General features: G+C 41.5%; 2 protein-coding genes across 2 annotated transcripts in view; both read left to right on the forward strand.

The window, feature by feature from the left end:
• The window catches only part of atad1a (ATPase family AAA domain containing 1a), a 190799-nt gene that overhangs the window by 14319 nt on the left and 150911 nt on the right, over positions 1–25569 (forward strand). The gene's annotated exons all lie outside the window — the stretch shown is intronic.
• The window catches only part of galnt9 (polypeptide N-acetylgalactosaminyltransferase 9), a 107007-nt gene continuing 87819 nt past the window's right edge, over positions 6382–25569 (forward strand). The window contains exons 1-2 of the mRNA XM_026186141.2: positions 6382–7489; positions 20216–20396. Of these exons, the coding sequence (XP_026041926.1) occupies positions 7249–7489; positions 20216–20396 (422 nt within the window). The 5' untranslated portion in view covers positions 6382–7248. The remainder of the gene's footprint in view (positions 7490–20215; positions 20397–25569) is intronic.

Consider the following 25569-nt stretch of genomic DNA (forward strand, 5'->3'; position numbering starts at 1 on the left):
CATATTCACTTATCTTAAACCTTGTCCCGTTCTTATGGATAAGCTGGTTGCAGCCCTTCTTGAAGGTTACTGAGGCTCCTTTGGCCGTCGCTGCCTGGACCGAGAAGATATCTTGCGGGTAAGAGGGAATGTAAAGTGCTCCCTCCAGTGTCGCCTTCACCTTTAGTCCCTCGCTGTCGTAGATAGACCTCCACATCTCCCCTCTTCAGTGCGACCCCACTCGTCCTCGTCCCGTCAGCTAACTCCATGAAATGTCTTCCAGGTGTGAATGTCTCATCAAAACTTTTGAATCTCTGAATGTCCGTAATAATGTGAGAAGTGGCCCCTGTATCAACCATTAGGCCTCTCTGTTTCAGCCCTTGATTTCCACAGTCTTTAGCTTTGAACGCAAAACTATGGTCTTCTGCATCGGTTACGTGTTTAGCAGTAATCTTCTTTCGTCGGCGACAGTCGCTGTCCTTATACGTTGAGCTTTTGCAGTAACCGCACCACTGCTTCTCTTTTTGTTCTTTCCTTTCGGCCTTTGTGTAACACTCACGTGCTATATGACCCTCTTTTCCACAGTTGTAACATATTATTTCTGCATTGTCTCTCTCTTTCTTCCAGTTATTTGCCTTCATCACATTGTCTTCAGAACATGTGGCCTTTTCGGTGCTCTCATAGCTTCTTAATTTAGCTTTGAATTCACTAAATGTCATTGCTTTGTCACTGTGGGTTACATGTATGGCAAACGGCTTGAAAGATTCAGGCAACCCTTTTAACACCATTGCAATAAGCAGTCCATCACTTAATGTCTCTTCTGCATTCCTCAGAGCTGTAATGGCAGTCTCAGCCCTTATCCTATAGTCTGTGACGCTCTCGCTGGGCGTTTTCTGTAGCGACGTTAGCTCCGTGTACAGGCTAATCACACGTGGTTTCCCCTTACCGGCGTGGTGCTCTCTCAGAATTTCCAACGCTTTCCGTCCGTCATCCCTGACATCTCTCATCACGAGTGAAAGACTTCTATCATCCAATACTTGGATTAGCTCTGCATAAGCTACTTCATTTTTTTCATCCAAGTCCTTGTCTTCTGCCTCCGACTCGCCGGGCTCGTCCAAAATGGCGGCCTTTAGCCCAAGTAGCCACAGGTATCCCAGGAACTTTGTTTCCCACAATTCGTAGTTTCTCTCGTCTCCGTCGAAGCACAGATGGTTCCACCGGCTTCCCACATCCCTTCTGGGCCCATAACCTGTTTCATGTTCCATTTTCTAGGGCAGAAATACCGTGGTAACTCGCACATCTCATGGAGGAATAAACCACATACACGTTGTTAGAGTTTTACATCAGAGGCACACGCCTTCCTCTGCGCCATCCTTTATTGAACACACACTTCCGTATTTATATGTTTCAGATTAAGAGCACATACATATATGATAGGGCAACATGTATTGTATTGCTTCACTGTGTTCCTTTGCTTACTATGAAACTATTGTTTGGCATTTGTGCTTTTGATTGGCTTTGTTGGTCTATTTGAAATCACTCAACATCATTATGAATGGGTTCTAGCCTTGAATGACTTTTAAAAAAATTATCCCTCTGAAGTCATCAAAAGATGGATCTTGTGTGTTTGTCTGTGTCTCTATGTATATGGATCAAATTTCTCATTTCTGCAATGTTTTGTAAATCCATCAACAGTCGTTTTTCTCACTAAGAAATTCTCCCGTCCACCGTCTCGCCCAAAAAACTGAAAACATAAACTGGAGGAATGCTCGCAGCCGTGGAATATCAATCAGTCTCCAAATAAGTCGGAGGTGTCAGCAGCGTAATGGATTTTGTTTGAGAACGAGTCCATAGCTGCTGTACACAGGGATTTAAAACAATAATCTTTCCGGCATAATGACTGGGTAATATGGATAGCCCATTTATCTTTGATTAGTTTTTTTGATGTAGGGATAAATTCCCATGACTCCCTGTTTCATTATTCTTTCTAATTACCTGCACCGATTCGCCCATCAAGCATCGGTACACTGGCGCGATGTAATTGCTTCTGCCATAAATCAAGAAACATTTGGGGGCGTCTCCAGAGTATCTGCTCCATTAATACAAAAACATTGAGAAGCCAAGCTTATGCTCATATTGATAAATCTAATCATTAGTTTTGACATTTTGATATTTGATATGCACAATCTCCAGCTGAGCGTCTTAGCAGTCTTATACTGATAATTGCTGCTTCTGTTTTACCCAAAAGCATGCGTACAGAGGCGACATCTGCTTCTTTCTTTATGTTATTCACAGGGTCAAGATTTGCCACGTCTCCACTTGGAAAAAAAGGCACTTTGCATTTGCAATTGGGATGCCACTGAATGACGCATTATGGTAAAGCCATAGCTGGCTGCCAAGGTCAAGGAGCACATTGTGTCTTAATGAGGCCCCAGGCTCTGATAAACATTCGGCTGACAGCCCCCAGTGTTGCCTCATCTCTGTTGTACAAAAAAACAAGTAAAAACTTGCCTCGAGCTGAACATCACATATTCCAGTCCGCAGGGTTATCATTCTAATTTAGTTAAGGCATTAGGCAAATCAACAACTCCCGTAGCACCACAGTAGGGAGAGGTTGCTGGAGGTGGAATGTGAATGAGCTAAGTTAAGGCAGACAGAACTGGGGCTTAGCTGTTAGCCTCGGGGTCAAAGTGATAATGTATGAACTTAGCTCCAGCAGGCCAGCAGACAGCACTACATTAGTGGCCAACGAGTGTCTCAGAGTGGGCGCTTTACTCTGAAAGTGACACGGCAAGTTTACATGCCAGCCAGTCAGGAACAAATGTGGATTACTTGCTGTGCCATAAAATTACTCATGTTCCTCATGTATCAGATTTGTTACTTTTAATGCCTTTGCACAGTGGTTGATTTGTTTGTGCCTTTGCCAAAACATTATGCATACTAACCACTGCGAATAGGAAAGGAAAACAGATTTTGTTTTCTCTTAGGAAAGCACATTTGCATTTTTAGGGAGAAAGTTTTGAATTAAATTAGCCTTAACAGTTTACTTTTAAAATGCTGCATATTTTATTTTGTGCTCAGCGCTTGCTAATTCTGACTAGCAATTTTGAGCACTGAATACAAACTACTTTACTTGTAAAGAACTCCAAAAAAGGTTTCTTGTTCATTGAATTCTGTCAAGAATCCATTTTGCATACTGTTAGAATGGCAGCAACACAGAATTGGTATCAACACATTAGCACCCTGAAAACTGACAAGAAGTAACTGTGATGTTTGCCTCTGCTGTGGACATGTGTGATGTGTTGACTTCCAGCTGTCCTTGCTTTGTAGCATCTTGTCTGAACACATTCTCTTTGCCTGGCCTCTTGTGAACCAAACACAGAGGAGCAGCTTCAACTGACAAGAATGCCTAATGTACTAAAGTCACTGGAGTGTAGCAAACTAAATGGCCCCCAACAAAGCACTTACTGCCTTGTGTTTTACAGTAGTTGCTATCTTCTTTTCAGCAAAAATATATCTAAGCTTAACCTTGCCTGGGTTCACTGTGAGATTTCTGTAGTGCAGTGTGTTTTCCTTTTCTTTTTAAAGCTGCTCTGGTTAGCGTTTTTGTATAACCAACAGCTCAAGTGATTATGTTTAAAGTGAAAGGTGTGAGTCATGCTGATAGACACACAGGAAATCATTGCTCTTTAAACTGTTTTAGCATCATTCTTTTCATTACTTAGGTGGCCTTCTTTTCTCCTACCTGATTTCCGGATGCATGAGCTAACTTTATTTTTTTAGGAAGACAGCCCAAAATAGTGTACACCAAGTTCACAAACAAAGTTGCAATTGGAAATGTAGCTGCTGAAGAGCCGGGTATTTTCTAAGACCACAACAGACCTGAAAGAACCATAAACATGGTCACCTACAGTGGCTAGATCACCAATACTTGTTCTAAATAAGTAATTTTAAAACATATCTACATGTGCAAACATGTAACTGCTTGCTGATTAGGTTGTGTAATTATGATTCAAGCAAAAGCAAGAACAAACCCCAAACCTCTTTTAAGTTAACCTCCTAAGACCTGAACTCTTCCACGGCATGCATTTTTCATTTCTCTTTGATATTTGGGCATATTGGGAACCAGTGAATGTAAAAACAAAGAATTACCAGATTTTTTTTTTTTACCTGATTTTTGTTTCTAAGAAAAATGAGAGCCACATATGAGGATATTCGTTTAAAATTTCGATAGAACAGTAGCAGTATAACGTCCTCGTAAGTGGATATCAGGCCCTTGTAGAGCAAAATTGAGTATTTTGGTCTAAATAACCCAAAATGGGATGTCCACATATGTGGATGCCAGGTCCTAGGAGGTTAATACTCTTGTCTTGTTTGTTACCGTATCCTTACACTTTATCCAGCACCTTTGCTTGTTGTAGCAAATGTCCACTGTGGGCAAAGGGCTCTGGTTTTGAAAGGTAGACAAGTAAACTAGTTAGCTAGCATGTATTTAAACTGAACATAAAATGTTCTGATGATATTTTCAGTGCATTGCCATAAATGTCTTATAAAAACACAGAAATATTTAATTCCCTTTAAGTGATGAAAAAATATTCTTTAAAAGCATGTGTTTATATTACCGGCAGACTGAAAGTATATCGATAAGCAGATTAAGTAGCACGTTTGAAAAATTAGTTTCTGTTTTTATACGATAGTTAACACCTCATGAGCCCCGTGAACGCAGATCACATGAACACAAAACAGTAGATATTTATGGCTTTAACAGCGCTACTAGACTCACACGCTTTTGTCTAGCTCGTGCTCTCCCTCTGAATATGTTCGAGTGGCTTATGCGGAGACACTGAGTGGGATGACTGTGGTGCAGCTTGCAGTGACCCAGGTTAATATGGTTAAAACACTTGAGTGCCAGTGTGTGCAGTTACAGAGGCATGCAGGGTGCTGAATGCTGAAAACAAGTCTTCAGAGAGTCTTATAGGGGAGCGCGGGGAGCTGATATACAGTGCTGTAGCTGCTGTATAAGCAGCTGTGCTTAGGCCTGCACGGTGCCTGAGGTGTCTGTAACAATGATTTCCCCACAGACTCTTTCTGCAAACTATGAATCAAAGCAGCACCTTGTGTGCACCTTATTATACATTCTATACAATGAAAATCCTTTTAAATGTCCTTGTTATGCAGACCTGGGAGCTGTAAGGCAATAGAAAGTATGCATCACCATCATCATCATCATCAGTATCATGACCACACAGGGAACAGTATGAGCCCTGCCTAAGCTTTGTTATTCTACCCTCTTAAAAAGAAAAACTATTTTGGAATGCAGGAGCTTTGTGGAACAAATGAACCTCTCAAGAACATTTGTGCCTAGACTTATATGACAAGGTCTCGTTCTTTGAAAACACTAAAAATAAAAGCCCTCAAATCTGCTCTCAGAAAATCAGAACCGATTCCATCTTGAAGACACGCACAATCAAGAAATGTGTATAAGTATAAAATAACTTACAAGCTCACGTTCATACCAAATGTCCTCCGACAAAGAAATGTGCAGACTATAGAGGCTTTAGCTACCCTGGCACTATCTCGGTGTACTGAAGCAGCAAACAAACTGAAGAGCACAGATCTGAGATCCTCTGGTGGGTGTGAAGTGGAATCAAAGTACTTCGGGCAGCCACTACCGTGTCTGGGTTTGCCTAATCAAGTAAAAGTACACAGAGAGCCCGAAGCTCTTTGTACGTGATTTACTGGAGCCATAATTCATTTGGAATTGGAGATGAGGAGCTGGCAATGGCAGGTTACAGTATGGAGTAGGAGTAATTTGAACTGAGTAATGATTAGAATCTGGATGGCTCTATAAAACAGATGTCCTTCAATATCTGTGGGTTTAGTGTGGAGTTTTAGTCACCAGTGTGTGGTTTTGCTTGATTGTTTTTCTTTTTTTGGTTGGCAAAACCTCAAATTCTCTCCTGAGAGTGGATTTGTATTATAATAAACAAATGTTGCATGCCTTTCTAATTCAAATATATACATATTTATTCTGTTTAGCTTGGCGTTAAAACTGTAGTCAAGCATGTGATTTGTGAAATGATCCTTATAGCCTACTTCTGAAGCAGAGCGTGTATGTATAGGAGTGCATGCATGCAACCTGAAACATATGTGCGAATTGGTTAACCTAAAGGCTCGGCCTTGTGAATAACATAGAAAAACCATTTAACACATCTTCACACAGATTTCCACAGCTCACCTGTACAGGGGGTGGGGTGGGGTGGTGTAGATTGCTCTACCAAGTGGAAGTACACGCTGCTTCCATGGTCGCGCTATTTATTTTATTCCGACACAACACTGCTTGTGAATATTCATGATTGTGTGCCTCTAAACGTCAGGACGCAGCGGTGGCTCTTCCTCCCTGACAGAGCGGGGAGACTGAGAGAGGAGCGACAGCATGCCAGAGCCCGGCTGCATCGCTCCCATCGACATCGAGCGTCGTTTGACTGCGTTTGAGGGCAAATCTGCTCTCAACTCATCCCACGGTGCAGCGCCAAGGGAGGCGGCGATGGTCTGACGGGACACAAACACAGAAAGAGACTCGGAGGCAGAGAGAGAGAGAGAGGAAAAGGGAGAGGGGAGAAAGAGAAACGCCGCTTTGTTTTTGAAACGCGCGCACACACACACGCATATATATATTTATTTATTTGTTCGACATAAGCGCATTTGGATTCATATTTGCAGAGCGGGACGGATCGGGTGACCACAACGCCTTTGAGGAAGGAGATGCCACAGAGCGGCGAGAGCTGTGTGACGCTTCAAAACCAGGGCTTTTCTTGCGCGATGGACGAGACATATTGATGCTAAGGAACTGGCGAATTACCACGTTGCGGAGGAGAGATGTTTTGCAACTGCCGGGGGCTGCTCGGGAGGATGAATGCCTCCCGTGGCGTCATTTCTCGCTTGTAATATGTAGGTGAAGCGAGTGCAGCTGTTTGTCGACTAGTGAAGCTCATAAAAGCATCGCTCGCTGGTTGGAGCCGAGCTCCGGGGACGCTACTAACATTTCCCACCTTGTAAGTTCTATGTGACCGGTGCGGTGTCCCACTACGGAGCTGTCCGTGGTGCTGAACGGATCTGCCAGCCCTTCGGGTCTCCACGAGTTGACCTTCTCTCCAGCGAGCACAGAAATCACCCCGCCGCAAGACACACTGTAAGGTGACAAAGGAGGCCACCACTCATGAGCTTTTGACGGGCTTGACTGAGTCAGCCAGACAATATTCTCCTTTCATGGCTGTGGCACGCAAAATCAAAACTTTGCTGACCGTCAACATCTTAGTGTTTGTGGGGATTATACTGTTCTCGGTGTACTGCAGGATCCAGGACCGATCCGAGGAGCTCATCCAGATAGGGCGTATTTCTGACCAGAGGCTGCGAGCCAGGAATGGCAAAGTTTCCAACTTGGTGGACAGGCAGTCAATTCTCCAGAGGCTGGAGAGGCTGGAGGATGTGGTCTACAACCAGCTAAACGGTAGGAAACTGAAGTTCTTAGTTGTTAAATCCGTGATCTATGAAAGCAAAGATTTTATATTTAGCACACAGGGAGTCCTTGTCAGCCAATTTATCGGGTAATAAGATGCGCTCAGGTGAGTTTGACCTGGACCATGACTCATGCATTTTATTTATTTATTTATTTATTGTCAGTCTAGCCTCATTTCTTTGGTAAAAGCGCTACACTGTCACATAAATTAATGGCTATAGTATCAGACTTGCGCATTAATAGGCTAATTATGCATTGTATACCTTTTGCATGTGCTTAAGCACAAATCGGTGTTAATGTACTTCCCTGTGCTGTCACTGACCTGTTGTAAACTTCACACGAATTTCTGATAATTATCGAGGTCGGTGCAGAATCGCACTTGGAGAAAGTCTGTACGCCAGCAGCATTCCTGCCATTTCACTGGAAGCATCGCTGGTGAGATATGCCAGGTTTAACTGGCAGTCTGCGTTTTGAAGGAGAGTCTAATGTACTACCTGTATAACACAATGACAGACTTTTACAGGATTTCATTACACGGGCATTAGTCTGTGGGTCAGATCTGGTCTTTTTGACCACAGCAGAAATCCTTTTAAATCAGGTTAAGTCTTACTCTGCCTTACTGTTTTATTTAATACATCTATGTGTTTTAAGCAGGAGAAGGTCGTGGTGAGTGAGTGGGCTTCAAAAGATTCATGAAATGAATGAGGCATGACTACATCAGCCTCAGCCTCTATGTTTATGTGTACTTCATATTTACATGCACACTTTCTACCAGTACTTTTTATTCTCATGAGCATCATTTTTCTTAAGGGAATTTCTTCAATTCTGATTCAAATGTTAAATAGGAGTGAATGGGCTTTTTGGTCAAGGGTTACGCAACCACACATATAACCTATTTAAACGAGTTTAGCTAAAATATCCAGTGTCTTTTGCATTCCTGTAAGCGACTCTGCACCAAAAATATCTTTGAGTACTAAATAATATTTTGGCTTTTTTTTTTTTTTTTGCAATGAAAGAAACAGATTTCTTGAATTAAACGTTTTGTTTTTTTTGTTCCAGAGTGCTCACTCACATAATAAGGGATAAGTGGGATCACAACTAATATGTTCTCACATCCTGTGATTACCACAGGAGTGCTTTTCTACCGTGCATCATGAACCGTACCAGATGCATCAGCATGAAGTGGCTGACTTGATGATGACTCAGTGACTGCTAAACTTCAGCCTTTTGAAGAGCGCATCCAGTTTGGAACTCTGTATTCACAGTTATTTGGGCAACCTCTTCTCTCACTAGTACAGGAGGGATCTGTTTTTGATCCAGTGATGCCTCATCTACAAAGACTCTTGTTTTCAAGCCAAATAATGAGAAGGCTGCATGGTAGACTGTTACACTGAGTTACTGATTTGTTATTTGACACTATAGCTAAGGCTTAATGATAGAGAGCAAAGATTTCATCATAACCTTTTAATAGTCAGCCTCCTGAAAGCCGTTTAACCCAGAAATTTTACAATAAAGACATAAACAATTTGAAGAAAGTAAGCATGTCTCTTTTGGCACTGAAGTTGCATCATTTTATCTTAATTCTATGGAGAAAGATTAAGAAGACAAGGTGGGGCACTCCATTCGACTGTTTTCTCTAAGACCCTCACCAATGAATATTATTTTTTAACATTGTTTAGTAATTTGGAACAGGTTTTATCCTATATTATCAACATGTGATTAACTGCCTGATAATTACCTGTGTATTGATTCTATTTAAGCTAAGTGTGAGTATTGCTGTCATTTGCGGTCCTGCTACTTTCTCTCTGCGCCGCATTCTGTTTTGCTTCTGTGTGCGACTTGAACAGCAAAACAGGGACACACAGTTTTGTTTTTGTAAATTTTAATAGGTAGAGCCTAGCCATTGCTTCAGGCACTTTAAATTTTCAGATGCACTCATATGATTTAGTTTATCCTCTCTTAGCACCATGCTGTGTTCAGGAACATCCTGATGTACAAGTGAAGCAATGTGCATAAGTGTGTTGTCCTCTCCCTTCCCCACTCCTGCTTAACATGCACACATTTTAAGTGGTACAGGGCTTTCTAGTGGATGCTGTGGCAGGAGTGTGAGGTGGGAATTAATTTGCATATTCATAGATCTGTGCATACAAAATGAGGTAACGATGTGGAATTACATCAAGACCATTTCAAGGCAAAAAGAGGTTATTTTCGTAGAAAAAAAATCTAAATATATATTTTTAATGATCAGAGATGAGTTTTCAGGTATTTCGTGAATGCAGAGGGACTTGTCGAGTTAGATGGTGAACGAGGACCCCAGATGGAAGCAGCAATCAAAATGAAACCAACCTTTTATTGGAGGCAAAACAGCAGAAAGAAAGAAAAACTCCATGAACCAACATAGGAAGATTTAGGGGTTGCTCTAATAACTAGGAATCTGGCATAACCAGGGGTGTTCTTGGTGACTGTGGTCCCAACGTCAGATCGTCATTGAGCTCCTCCTGTGTAGTCTTGTGCTAATCCAACACCTTGTATTCCATTCCAGCCTTGTGCAAGTCTACAGTCTTGTCCCTGATGTCCTTTTACAGCTCTTTGGTCTCAGCCATGGTGGTAGAGAGGTTGGAATGAAAGAAATTTGTTCTATGGACAAGTCTGCTTTATATATATATAAGGAGCTAAGGAGATCATGAGAATCTGTATTGATTGATTCATTGTAATCTCTGTGCCACAGGGACACACAGCCAATCCATGGGAACCAGAATTCAGGATGGTTTGTAAGGGATCAAATACTTAATTTACTTACTGACATTAAAATTTGCATTGTGTTGTTTTATGGATATTCGCTCTCTCTCCATTAATATGAAACAACAATAAAAATGAGAGACTGTTAAGGTCTCTGTAAAAGTGTGCAAACTTACAAAATCAGCAGGGGATCAAATAATTATTTCCCCCACTGAAGACAGGATGAAAGTGAGACAGTCAATACAGCAGAGTATCACTGCTACTGGGCATGAGCACACAGTGTCTGCACAGATCTTGCTGACTGTGGGACTCAAGGTCAAGCAATAGGCTTTTATATCTACACAAAATGCACTTTTCAGATTCTAAAGACGAGCTGCTGTCCCAGCTGAAGAAGTACGAGATGTACGTTGTCTCATTCCATGAGTGCGACGTATATTTGAGTCTTTGAATGCTGACTATCTCCTGGAAGGCGTGTTTCCTCTAATGCTAGGCATGCGCTGTCAAAAGAGTCATATCAATTTCATAAAATATTCTCAGACCTGACTTGTCTTTGCTGTTGCACTGCTGAGTCCAAGTATCTGGAGCACAATTTGCAGGTTTTTCACAAGTGTGCTGAAGAGGGGAACAAACCACAAAGTGCAGAGCTGGCACAGTTCCCTGCCTGCCAGGTATCATACAAAATATGACAGAACGAAAGCATTTTTTTGACCTTGGAGTGAGATTCTTTGATTAACAATGACACTGAGTGTCAGGCTGTTACACTGGATTTCAAATGGAGCGTCACATGACAAGTTGCTGAATTCAACTGCAAAAGTGCTGCTGTACAGAGTGACAAATGCAGATGTATTACTTGTAAATAATCTCTATGCGGTCCAAATCATAAACATCAATCCGTTTCGGTATAGTCATTTGTCTTAAGCAGAAGCAGGAGCGCACAGTGGATGGATGCTGACTGTCACAGGCCTTGCATGGTTTTTCACAAACTGTATTCTATGGCCACTGGGGATAACTATGGTGAGAGGACTCAACGCGCCAATAACTATTATCATGTCCAGCAGCGATATTAAGTAATCGCCCATTCCTCCTGTTGTTTATTGCCTACCTATGGCATGCCATGGGATATGCAGTACAGTCCAATTAGATTTGAAGGACATAAAGAAGCCAGAGAATTCTTATTTCACGGTTGCCTGAAGAACGAGCACTAGACTCCCAACAAGAAAACAACGGTCAAGCTTTTCCAGCAGCCCATTCTGTGCAGAAATGAGTAACATGAGGGTTATCAGCAGCATTGCTCTGCTGTGGATGCCACCAGCTTTGAGCAATCAGATGAGAGGTTTTAAGCTTGTTAACAAGCTTATGAAGTAGTGTTTTCGACTTAAGTACAACATTAGCACCGGTAAATACTTCCTTGCAGGTACTTAGCTGCTGAAGCCCTCTAAGTCTTACTGACTTAAATGCACACTATAGCCAGATATTGATGGACATTTAGAGAATTTCTTTTGACACTGTTAACATGTTTTATTTGGGGTGTTTTGGTCAATATTGAGATGGAAATCTTTTACTTTAGAGTTAGACATCCATCATGAAGTCCTAAATTTCAGTTATTGTAGGGAGGGGGAAAAGAAGCGCATGATTGCAGGATTAATTCACCCAGTGGAAAAGTTGACTGTGACTTTTAAAGTGTATTTGGGAAAGAAACGTCGATTGATTGATAGATATTCTATGTCAGTTTTGGCACAGCTGGAACAACTGCAAAAACAAACTAATTTGAATTATGTACTGTTCCCATTCACATGCTATATCATTTTGGCATTTATGAGATGTAGTGCACAGTGTTGTAGGACTGTCAGCATAAGTATTCTGAAAAAAAATGTTCTGAGAAAACTGTGTGTCGAAAGCTAAATACAGCTCAACTTCAAGTAATATGTTTTGAGCTTTAAACTATTAAGTCCACTCTTCTTTACGACATTGCTTCAGTTCATTGAGGTTTGAGGCTCTCACGGTCCCACCACAGCATTTCAATCAGGATGAGGTCTGGACTTTGACTGGGCCATTGCAGCAGCTTGATTATTTTCTTTTTCAGCTGTTCTGCTGTAGATTTCCTGCTGTGCTTGGGATCACTGTTTACACTACAATCATTAGAATACTTTGATATACACTGAAACTCATGGTCCACTCAATCACTGTAAGGTGTCCAGGTTCTGTGACTGCAAAAACGCCCGAGATCTTATAAAGTTCTAAAAAGATATAGTAAATCTGATCTCATTTGCAGTTGAAGATGTCAACAGTTTTTTTTAAATGTCTCTTCCTTTGCTTTTTGAAGGTAGAGGAAGACGCAGCACTAATGAAACATTAGCTTATTTCAACAACTGAATTAAAATAATTTTTAATAATAAAAGTAATACATTTTATTAAAAGCGCCTTTCAAGACACTCAAGGACACTTAACAATAGAGTAAAAACACATAATAGAACAAGGACAGAACAAAGAACAATAAAAACAAGATCAAATAAACAACCAATAAGTTCACAGTGAATATGCAAACGTGAACAGATTTTTAGTTGAGATTTAAACTGGGGGAGAGGACCAATGTTTCTAATATCCAGGGGTAGGGAATTACACAGCCTGGGAGCAGAGAAACTGAAAGCTCTGCTTCCCATAGTGCTGAGGCAGAAAGAAGTGCAGCAAGTTGAATAGAAAAAGAAGATCAAGTGAGTGGGCAGAAGAGGTAGTTCTAAACAGGTCAGAAAGGTAAGGAGGAGCAAGGTTATAAAGGGGCTTGAAAGTGAACAGAAGAAGCTTGAATACTATTCGGAATTTCACAGGGAGCCAGTGAAGTTCCTGAAGGATAGGGGTGATGTGCTAGTAGGAGGGGTTCTGCTAATAATGCAGGCAGCGGAGTTTTGAACCAGTTGAAGCTTATGGAGGCACTTTTTGTGGAGACCATGTAAGAGAGAATTACATTAGTCAATGCAGGAAGTAATGTGGCTATGAACTACAATGGACGCAGACTGGATGGAAAGAGAAGGGCGTAATCGGTTAATGTTGCATAGGTGGAAATAGGCAGAACAGGTGAGATCATTGATGTGAGATTTATAGGATAGTGAGCTGTCAAGGATGACACCAAGGCTCTTAACCAGAGGTAAAGGGAAAACCGTGGAGTTCTCAATAGTGAGAGTGAAATGATTTGCCACCAGCAAGCTGGATTTGATGCCGATGAGAATTTCAGTTTTGTACTCATTGAGCTTAAGAAAATTAGAACTGAACCAGAATTTTAATTCGCATAAGCATTGTGTAAGAGAAGGTCAAGGTCAAGGTCAAGTGGCTTTATTGTCATCCCAACCATGTGCAGTGGTACAGTACACAGTGAAACAACGTTCCTCCAAGAACATGGTGCTACATATGACATATAACAGACAATTGACACAGGAATACATAAAGTGCAATGTGCAAAATTGCAAAAAAAACTGCAAAAATTGCAAACAAAACAAAGAGTGCAGCACCAGACAGAAGAGAACAGACACGAGACGATGCAGACACAGCAGTGCAATAGAAATTTGCAAAAGACTGAGTGCTGTGCAAAAAGTAACTTGGTGTATGAAGGTGTTCCTGTATGTATGTATGAGATTGTTCAGATAAGTGCTTGCTAGTGACTTGTATGATGTTTACGAATGTATGCGTGTGTTTGTCAGTCCAGTGGGAGAAGAAGGTGGGAGGGAGGAGTCCGGCCTGCAGGAGAGATATAATTGAGTGTCATCGGCAAAACAATGAAAGTGAAGATCAAATTTAAGGAAAATGGTACCAAGAAGAAGAAAATTTATTATGAAGGGAAGAGGGCCTAAGACTGAACCTTGGGGTACACCAGAAGTTACAAGGAATAAACAAGAGTGGAAGGAGATATGATTGGAATCAGGCTAGGTGTGATGCCAAGAGAGGAAAGTCTGTTTAGCAGGATGGAGTGAGAGATAGATCCAAAAGGACGAGAATGTTGAGAAGACCAAAGTCAAGTTAGTGACTTTAAGTAAAGCGTTTCTGTACTGTGACATGAGCGGCTTTTGGTCATATTTGGTATCAAGTAAAACAAACTACAAGTGCTTATATTTTGCAAAACAAACACACAGCTTCAGCTGTTACATTCAAACTGTTCAGCTGTTTTTACATAAACCCGTACAGAGCGGTTCAGTGTGGGGAGATTTCCAGAGCTTGACAATTGCTAAGCTGCTTGGATAACTATTGTTCCGAGAGGGGCTATAGTCAGTCAGCAATTGCAAGATTAAGCTATTTAAAAATAGGCTTATACAACACATCAATATTTATATATTTGGCTATTTTCATTCTGATTGTCTTACTTGGATTGGACACCAATGAAAGTACCTGAAAGCCATTTGATTCGCTGCCTCTCTTCTTTTATCACCTTAGAGCAGAACTGCTCTAAAAATAAACTTCTTAAAAAAACAGACATTGGTGTTAGAGAGCCCGTGTACTGCTATTGTGTCTACTCCTTTTCTCTGACCATCACTGGAAGCATCATTGTCTAAGCTCAGCTGTCCCACAACTTACAGGCACACTGAGGCGCTTGTCATCAGCCATGCATGTCACTTCCTGTCTTTCCTCACTGCGTAGGAGCTGATGGGCTGGCAGCCTCGCGGGTCCAGCTGTAGCACCAGATATGCTTCTTATCTATATGCCCAATTATAGGGAAAAATCTAACGCTGTTTATAGGCCAAGCCAGCTCAAACAAAGACTTGATGAGGATGGAGAAACAGCCCTCTCACTCCCCTCCACGCTGGCAGGCGCTTGGCACTCAAACTCAATTTTAATGATACGTATCATGGTGCGCGTATACGTTTTGCAGCGTGTAATGGTGGTGGCTGCAGGGACATCACATCTCTGCGTGATGAATCCTGATGAAATGAATTATATTATAATAATGACATGTAGATGAGGCGCTGGTTGACAACACAGTTTCAGAAACAGATAACAATCAATTCTGCTCAGCCTTGAGGAATCACGATAACGAATTCAGCGGCTCACCTGACAATCAGCAGGCAGCCGCAGATAATAATGTCAATTTCAGATGGAGCGAGCATCCCTCTTATTTATACTGCTGGCTTAGAGTCATGCAGTGATTACATTACCAACATTTAATGATGATATCCAGTGACTGAAGGGCATAGGCCAGTTTGCCAGGCTGGATAACTGATCATGTAAATTTTCTTCATGATTTCTTGATGCAGAACAACTCCTACATCCTACGGAAAGGAGCTCCTCGTGACTGGGTCCCGTCTCAGTGTTGTAACATTCTGACACACTTCAAAGACTTTTTGCTATTTTTCCATCGACGACCTTGTTCTTGCTTCATTTCATTGCACACTTTTAACCCGACCAACACGGCAGTAAACATGAAATTTTCAATGATTTATTTTATGCTTTATATCTGGAGTACATGAGCTATTGTCAGTGCTTTTGCATGTTTAGAGATAACTTAGTGGTCTAATTGGTATCAATTTCCAAATCGGAGTTCTCATCCTCTTAAGATGCCTGGCTCCCAGATTTAAACCAGTGCTTCTCCCAGCTCTCAATGTTTCATAGATTTGTTTTGGCCTTTGAAGACTTTAAATCTCTTTAGAATGAGTTATTTTCCTCCTCTTCAAGAGTCCACAGAAATCCTCCACCTCCCCTCAGCATCAATATTTAGAACTCTGCTGCATCACTTTGGACACACTTAAAACCACTCATGCTCTTAAATCATTTATTAAAAATGGGGTCATCTTTGAATTTGAGACTCTTTCTTGTAAAGGCCACATTGGAATCATTCTGAAGGTTGTTAGATAATTTATAACTGTTGTGGCTCTTACTGTATCATGTCAGATGGTTTTGGACAAACCATTGAGGGTTGAGAGGAAAGAGCTCAGAGACGGATACAAGCTGGGACACAATGAGACTGAAACCGGTGCATGTCGTCGCAGATGAGCCACATTGCGCTGATCCTTTGGATGGGAGTGAGGCCTGAGAGGGAGAAGCAGATGCTGGGCTGTAATTGCCTCAAAGTAAAGTTGTGAAAGTGCAACGGCGCTGCTTGAAGGGCTACTACCACTTTAGAAACAGTGAACGGGAGAGAAGCTCACGGAAAATGTGAAATAAATTTTCTTTATGCTGAATTATTAGTTTTCATTCCCTAGAGTTTCACATTGTGTTGTGAGCTTTTAGTCACTGTCCTTTTTTCCTTTTTTTGACCAGAATACAAGAGCCTACTAGCTGGATGCTTTTATACAAAGTACCCCGCAGGATCATGTGTACATACATTTTTAACTTGTGTAGCTGCTGTGGCAGGAGAGCTTTTAGTCCTCACAATGTTGGTACCATGCTCTACCCACAGACAAACAGTCTAGGTATTTCTTTCAGATAAGCTTTCTATCTGAAAGCAGTCCATTTTTGGAAAGAAAATTTGCTGTGCAACAGAAGTATGTGGCTTTTGCCCTTGATAAATGTATGCATATTCAAGTGATTACTTCCAAACCAATTTTACACAAATAGACTCCAAACTCTAGAAAACCTGATGAATGAATCAATGCCAGTGAAAGCTATTTTATTATATGAAGTCATCTCTGGAGCAACATCAAAACAGCAGCTAAATTTAAAAAGAAAATCTTCAATAAAGATATTAAAGCTTGTTGCGGTACAGTTTACATGTCAGCAATCCAACCTTTTGCTAAAACGCTAAAAGACAGACAGCGGCGGATCAGACTTTAAGGTCTCATCCCATAAAGGAACCTTCAATCAGACCGAGGCAGCTGTAGACAGGAGGGAAGCAAAAAATAACGCAGTGACCAGAAAACAAAGCTGGCAGGAGTTGTCCTGCTTCCAAGACACACGCAGAGACAGAGAGGCCCTCCAGACTTGAGACTCTGGCTCTGGAGGCTATCTGTGTTATTGTGTGACACAGGCAGCTATGACAGATGGCTTGTCCGTGACGTGAACCCCACCCATACTTGTCAAAATGCCACCACATTGGCTGGTGTCGGGCATGCTAAATCCCTCTCGTGGGAGAAGCCAGTTTCCAACCATTCAGCTCCAATTACAAATCTTCAGTCGCACCCGAGGATTTGAGGCCATCCAAATATGGTGATTACTCCTCAGTTCCTGGAGGGGGTGAAGCTGAGAGCTGAGCTCTTCATCGGTATGCGCTGTTTGCTTACTGTCTGTGTGTCCATCTGTTGATACGGAGAACAGACGCAGCTCGATTATTCTGTGGAGGCCACAGTGGAAGCTTGGCTCGCATAACAATTATCTGACATTATCCCACAGTTTCATGGAATTTTAAATAGTCAAACAATAGTGAAGGCTGGCACGGACGCATGACAACATGTCCTTATAACAGTCTCTTTGTAGTTTAGACACTGCACAAAAATTATTTTTGGAGGGTGGGCGCTGTTAATGGGAGTTTTGCAATGCGGGCATTTTAATTTTCCCATGGCAAAGACTTATATTGTATTTCTCCCCAGAAAAACACTGAATATAAAAATCGCTATTTTACAAACATGGAGATTGCTTGCACCATAAAAATTGCAGTGTTTGTAAGCCTATAAATGAGGACAACAATTATGTCCTCATATTAAGATTTTATTTTCCTGTGATGTCATCAAAGCATTACTATGTGCAATTAAACGTACAGTGCAGAGTTCTCCAACCTGATGACAGATTTTCAGCAGAGCCAAAATGCTTCTAGTAATGGCTAAAGTGGAAATAAAGCTGGCTCAGGGCAGCTGCTTGTGACCCAGGAGGGTTTGGATTTTCAAAAGTCAGAAACTCGGTCCCCACCTCAGTATTTTACAGTACTGTGGAGGTCTGCACTTTTTCCCCCCCTCAGCCGAGATGTCACTTTTGACACCGCACAGCATTTTTCTCCATCCCTTTCTGAAAATGTCAGTGTCACAGCACCAAAGCGACGGCTCGTTAAACACAGTCATGAGTCATTTTAATAAGAGCAGAAGGGCGGTTTGAGTCCGGCGCTGAATTTAGCTGTGTTAGACCGAAGGAGCATACTGTAACACGATTGAGGCTGAGCGAGAATGGGCTCCCATTCACTGCTAAGCACGCAGCCAGGCAATCTGGCCACTCTTTGGGCTCTTTGTGAGATAAAAGGACCTGCATGGAACAAGCGCTGTTTGAATAACCACTCCACGGTCGTGGTACTGCTGCACACATGCTCCCAGAATGCTTCTATAATTAGCTGAATAGAGCCATTAGGTGTTCAGTGCAACATCTGGTGTGGCCTTGTTGAATCAAAGGTTTCTGAAAGAATCAGCCATTTTAAATCTACAAGAACAAACTAAGACTTCAAGACAGAGAAGTTGTGTATGATCAAATATTGTTTATACAAATTGATTTTGTTTTACATCTATGCTACCACCAGCTGTTCAGCTGATTCACACATATATAAAATCATGCATACAGTCATTTCACACATGCTAGCAAAGCCGCGAGCTACCACGTGTGTTCTCTAAGCAAATTAAAAATAGTACAATGAGAACAAATGCTTATGTGATGTGTTTGCAGCAGTCCACACACATTCCACATCGGAGATTAACCTCAGCTTTATACCGGATGCAATGTCAGGCTGAAGATGGAAACTGAGTGCAACAGCTTGACAACAACTCCACGGTGATCATGCCAGATTTGAATTTGTTCCAGATTGTTTTTTGCCGATATTTCAGTAGGATTGCAAGTTTTTTTTTCTTCCTGTGAAGGTTTTGCTTCGGTTATTTCTCGTATCATTTCAGATAACTGGTATCAACCTCAGACAGAGTTATTAATTAGTCTGCCATCTTTGTGATCTTAATTAAAAGGAAACCTTCTTTGAGTTCTCATGCAATATGGGGAGGAAAAGGAATGCTTCTGAAGTCTGAAAACTGCAGACTAGTGCAATGGTTTGCAAGAAGCGTGAAAACCATTGATAGTTTATAATAACTGGAAAGAAATCCCAGAACTCTAAGATGTGAGGGGTTTAAAGACACACGAATTTGGTCAAATTAACACTATTGAAAGTTTTGCTGTTTTAAAAAGCAAAGAAACAAGTATCTGAAAGTGATTTGCCGACTGCATTTCTCACTGGAGTCTCAAGGAGGTCCCGATGAAGGAACCTCCAAAGTCTGATCCATCTCTGTTGTCATGATTTTTTTAAAGTTGTTTATGATGTGGTGCTGATGTTTTTAAAGCGCATCCTGCATATTTATCTGGAGCATATTGTGTTTTGGATGTTGTTAAAAAGGCATCCACACAATAATTAGATCCAGGGAGAGTTATTCACAAAATTCTAAACTCTATCTGTTGTCTCTGTAGTAGTAATTTTAGGTTTTTATTTATTTATTTTGTTGTCTGTCAAACACTGAATCGAGAGCCTTTTAACAATAAAAGGAGGAACATTTTAATCTGAATGTACAAACAAAAAGACAACGCACATCTAGCTTTGTAATACGGAGCTTTGATTTGATGACATCAAAGTGATATGCATTAATAAAATGGTAACTTGTACAAAACGCATCTGCAACCCAGGTAAAACTATAATCATTATCCTTCTCAGTGTGGGTTTCAGAGAGTTTTTCCTTTCACACTTGATTAACCACTGACAGTTTCATGCCCGCTGTTCCATATGTGACCTAAAGTTGTGTATAAATTCTGTCTGGTGTCTGTTGTAGAGTTGGCCGTTCTGCCACGGTGTCTCTCAGCTTCAGCTCTTCTTTGCTCTTCCCTGTGACGGTGTGTCGGTGTGGGTGTTTTGCAGCTTCTTCATTGACAGACACTGTAATGGTACCCTATGGATTCCTGGGTCTCAGAGCTGCTGTGCACCAGTTTCTTCACACTGCTAGGCAATGTCAATCACCTGCCCCCTCTTCTCACCTCTCTATGTCTGCTCTGTGTTGGAATTCATGGCTACATCTGTATAATTGTCTGTCGCATGTGTTATTTTCTTGGCAGGTTTAGCAAAGCCCATGGGGCTGGTAGAAGGGCCCGGAGGCCTCGGCCAGGGGGGAGCTGCTGCCACTCTGGGAGAAGATAGCCGCGATGTCGAGAGGAAGTACGAGGAGTATGGCTACAATGCTCAGCTCAGTGATCGTATCTCCCTGGACAGGAGCATCCCAGACTACAGGCCTAAGAAGTATGTCTGCCTGTGTTTCTGCTCATTTTATGTCATGTACATTCTTCTTCCAGCTACAGCTCTACACCTGTTTCTTTCCCCCTGTGGCTGGCTCTGTAGCCTTCAAAAAAAGACTTGTTTTAGGTTTGGTTGGCTTTATTTTTTTACTGCATGAAATGTAAGGCAGAACTTACATTATCATTGAGTGCACTGTGCATTTATCCTCATCCACTTCTTTTATTTATTTATTTATGTTTTGCTTATCCTCTGCGACATTTACTGTGCAAAGTTGAAACAGACCACCATGCAACTAGTGTTAGAATTGATAAACTGTACAAATATAGCCTGAGCCTGAGGATTAGTGGATTTTGCAAGAGCTTCTTGCAGGTTCAGGTGAGGTCAAAAGTGCAGGGAACAGTCATGTCTTTGTAATACTTTCTTCAAGTCAGAAAGTCACATGTGGATGTGTTCTTACTTTTACATATTTTCTTTTTCATGCATGCAGCAGTAAAACGACTAGCGGCCATATGAGTTGACTCAGCTTCTGGGTGCAGGCCTCCACTGTTTTAGATGTTTTTGAATAGACAGCTTTGTGTCAGCAGTATTTCTGTGTAGCATGTCTTTAAGCTAAGGGTTTAAAAGCTCACAGTGTACACTACAGCCTCCAGGCTCACTCTGTCCTGAACATCAAAAATTTAAACACCTCAGAAAGAAGCAGTCTTAGGCTAAGTTGTAGCATTTCCACATATTAAATACTGACCCCCTGGATCTTCACCTTAGCTGATGTTTTTCCTGTTTTGTGTCTTTTTTTCCTGCCATAAAATGGTATTGGTCTGTGCTGTTCAGGGACCCAGGTGCAGCAACCTTTAGCATGTTTGCTTTTGAGAGCAATTTAACTGTAAATGTATATTAGCCATATAATAGCTCTGTAGATTACACAGATTTTATATATAGTCATGCAATAGACTGGCAAACTGTCCAGGGTGTACCACACCTCTCGAGCACCTCTGAAGCAGAAGAAAATGGATGGATGCATAGAGTCTGTGGAAGCTAGCAATGAGGTAACAGATCATTATATATGAACTAGCCGAACTTAACTAAGCCTCTATAGCATGCTGTTATATAGTTTTAGCTCATATTTTTTTAGATCGATAGATGTAGCAGTGCTGTACATTTTTTTTTTTTTTTGGTTTTCTGACGTTATATAATCTTTGATGTCAATTAGCTAGCTGACGTAACATCTAACGAACTCAAGCTACCAAATCGTCTTTTTAGTGTATGCCTTGACATTATGCTTTGTTGTTACACCTGGAAAAAATGGCACAGGGATCATTTCACTGGAGTCAAAAGAATTTGGACCATTTTTAACCTTCAGTAGTTTCTCAGTGATTGCTTAATATTAGGAATTGAAGGAGGTTTTGGAAAGAAACTAGCTAATCACGTCAAGATAAAAAGCCAATTCCACTGCCAGCATGCACGTATAAGCTTAAGGTGAGACGCAGCATGTTCCATCAAAGTGTACTATTATGTATTTTCAGGACTTCTTCCACAAGACACTGGACCCTCTGTACTTAGTACCTGCTGTAGGCGAGTTGAGGAGGTGTCATGTAGGCCAGAAACTGTCTCATGCCAGTTTTCATATTAAATAGAAAACTGCGAATGTCACTCTTGTAAATTTAATGGCAACCAGCGGGAGAAATACTGTGGTTTATATCATTAATTTTGCACTGACTGCACTGAATGTCCTATTAGCACATGGCATGTAGTAAACTTGCCCCGAATTTAAATGAGGAGGCAAGTTTCCTCCGCTTTCCTCTTTCTCTACCTGTGTTTATGTGTCCTTATATAAATGCATGTATTTTCACAATTCTTCACCCTCATATACCCATATATATACACAAAGACATTCTCAGACTCCAAAAATAAATACACAATGTCAAACTAGATACAGCTTTTGTCATTTTTATTTTATTTTAGAAACTGCATGAAAATCAATGCAGTGGAAAGTGAATGCAGTTTTTTTTTCCTTTTCTGTTTATGTCACTGAAGTCGCACTTTGGAGAACAATAGAAACATCAAAGCGGTGCTCTGAGCATGTGAAAGAATTGTTTGGAGGGATAAAATATTGTGTGTGCAATCAACACAACACTGCAACAGCCAGGATTGTTGTGGCACTAGTGATTGTGGATTTCTTTGCTGCCTTCACACGTTGTCTTTCTAGTGTTTTTGTCCAGAAGTTTTCAGCTTTTTTAAGGCTCGTACAAAGCCTTTGAGGAGATTTCTGCCTCGGACTTCACAGCTGCACTGCTTTAGCGCAGGGACCTTGTTCTAGTCCCCCTTTTAAAGTGATGTGACACCAAAGCTAATCTAGAGCTGGTTGTATGACTAAGACTTCAGTTGCTGTAATGTACACTAAATCTAATGAACTTATATGAGCAGTGACCTGGAGAACATTGTATACATCAACCCACAAATCAGAAAGTAGTAGGTACTTATTGTTTCTCTGCAGCGTGTGATTACAGTTTATTAAATGAAATTAAAATTATTAACATCTCGCAACTATCACGTGTTAATATTATGATAAAAGACTTTTTGCCTCATCTTTTCTGCCTGGTAATTGTTACTCGTTGTTGAAGGTTGAGTTGCAGTTTAATGATGCAATAATTATGATAATGAATAATGCTGAATCTTTTTTTTTAATGCATTTGCAGCTCCTGAGCTTGTTTTAGGATCAGAGGACAGAACCTATGAAGCAGTAAAGTTTGGCGTGCTTTGGGGTCTTTTTGTGACAGAAATTACATTTTCAGCAAAACTGTCTAAACACTGACACGCATATCACTTCTTTTGACTGTATTAGTAACATGACATAGGGTTAGCCATACAGTGTGTCAGTCACCTGTCACAACCAATAGAAGCATGCCTTGAATCATACCAGTGGTAGACTATATAGATCAAATGTTAGGAAATACTGTATGGGAATAATATTCATGTATCTGTTTCATTTCTGTTTGGTTACAGATTCAAAAACAATATACATTAGGTTGATTAAAAAACAGTAAAAAAAAAATACAAGATTTTCACTTTTATAGATGCAATAAATAAGTTTCAAGGGTCTCCTGTCTTAAAGTACAACACATTGTAACCTCATCTTTGTATGCTCCCTACATGGACTCTTGTGTAACCACTTCACCTTCTTTTCGCTGACCATACTTATAATCAGTGTTGGTCAAGTTACTTGAAAAAAGTAATCAGTAACTAATTACCGATTACTTCCCCCAAAAAGTAATCCCGTTACTTTACTGATTATCTATTTTCAAAAGTAATTAATTACTTAGTTACTTAGTTACTTAGTTACTTTTTAAAAACACGATTTACAACCTGAGTAGGTGATAAAGCGATAGATCTTTCAGCCCAGTTCTACTTTTTCTGCATAATCCATCATACAAAATGTGATCAAATGGAAAAGTCTCTTTTTAAAACTTGTTTTATTAGTTTTAATCTTTTAACTTTATGCATCAAGCAAACATTTAATTATATGCAACATTCTCTGACTGGAAGAAATGTGTTTAATATTTAAACTTATTTTCTGCACATTCCAGCACATAATTTTTTTTGTGTGTTTACACTCACTCTTTCAAATGGATGCAAGTAAAACAGCAGAAAATAAATCACATCAAAGACTCAGCGGTCCTGTTGCTCTATTTTCACCTGTACTAAGACAAAATGGCGCCGGTGAGGTCGGCTGCCGTGCTGGATGCTCTGCCCTAACTTCTCCACTTTTTGCAGTTTTTCGTCACTTTTTGCTATATCTGCGATAATCTTGCATGGGCATCATGCAAAACACACAAATCCGCTACAGTAGAGACACTTTGGTTTCTATTGGTCTGCAGTACACGAACATTTCACCATGTTTAACTCCGGACCCAACCTGGCCAAAGGAGATCCTGAGAGAGAACAAAGGACGCGACCCTAAGCGACGGCCTCGAGGTAAAAGAGCCGGCATCAGGAACAGGCTACGGGCTCGCGCACACCGCGCACCCATGCCCAGTATCCTGCTAGCCAATGTTCAATCCATCGAGAACAAGCTTGATGACCTCAGAGCCAGAATCAAGTTCCAGAGAGACATTCGGGACTGCAACCTCCTCTGCTTCACCGAGACTTGGCTGAACCCAGCGATACCAGACCACGCTATGCAGCCGACGGGGTTCTTTTCAGTTTACCGCATGGACAGGACAAAGGAGTCGGGGAAGAAAAGAGGTGGTGGAGTGTGTTTGATGGTGAACAACAGATGGTGCGACAGCACAAACATCTCCCCACTCACACGCTCTTGCTCGCCCAATCTGGAGCTTTTGATCGTTAAGTGTCGCCCTTTCTATCTCCCTCGGGAATTCACTGCGGTCATTGCCTGCACTGTTTACATTCCGCCTCACGCGGACTCGGACACTGCCTTATGTGAGCTACATGAGGCTCTCACACATCAACAAACACTTCACCGAGATGCCGCACTCATTGTTATGGGAGATTTTAACAGAGTGAATCTCAAACGGACATTTCACAACCTTCACCAGCACATCAACTGCCCCACCCGGGGCACGAGGACATTAGACCACTGCTACACCCCGTTCAAGAACTGTTACAAGGCTCAACCCCTGCCGGCATTTGGAAAATCGGACCATTCCGCCATCTTCCTCATACCAGCTTACAAACAAAGGCTAAAGCAGCAACCACCAATCAGGAGGGAGGTTGCTCGCTGGACGGACCAATCGGTGGCCGCGCTGCAGGACGCACTGGATGACGCAGACTGGGACATGTTTCGGCGCAGCTCTGATGACATCAACATGTTTACGGAAGTGGTTGTGGGATTTATCAGGAAACTAGCGGACGACACAGCAGGAAGAACTATCATCCGAACGTTTCCCAACCAGAAGCCGTGGGTGGATAAAAACATCCGCGACGCTCTGAGATCACGCACCGCTGCCTACAATGAAGGGCTTGTCTCCGGTAATATGGACCTATACAAGGCTGCGTCCTACAACGTGCGCAGCGCGGTCAGAAAGGCAAAGCGGAGCTACGGGGAAAAACTAGAGTCACAGCTACGACAGTGCGACTCTAGGAGCCTGTGGAAAGGACTGCGGACTATAACGGACTATAAACGACCAGCTTCTTCAATGATGAATGCCGATGCTTCACTGGC

The sequence above is a fragment of the Astatotilapia calliptera genome, chromosome 12 (assembly GCF_964374335.1).
Source record: "Astatotilapia calliptera chromosome 12, fAstCal68.1, whole genome shotgun sequence".
In the NCBI taxonomy this organism is placed as follows: domain Eukaryota; kingdom Metazoa; phylum Chordata; class Actinopteri; order Cichliformes; family Cichlidae; genus Astatotilapia; species Astatotilapia calliptera.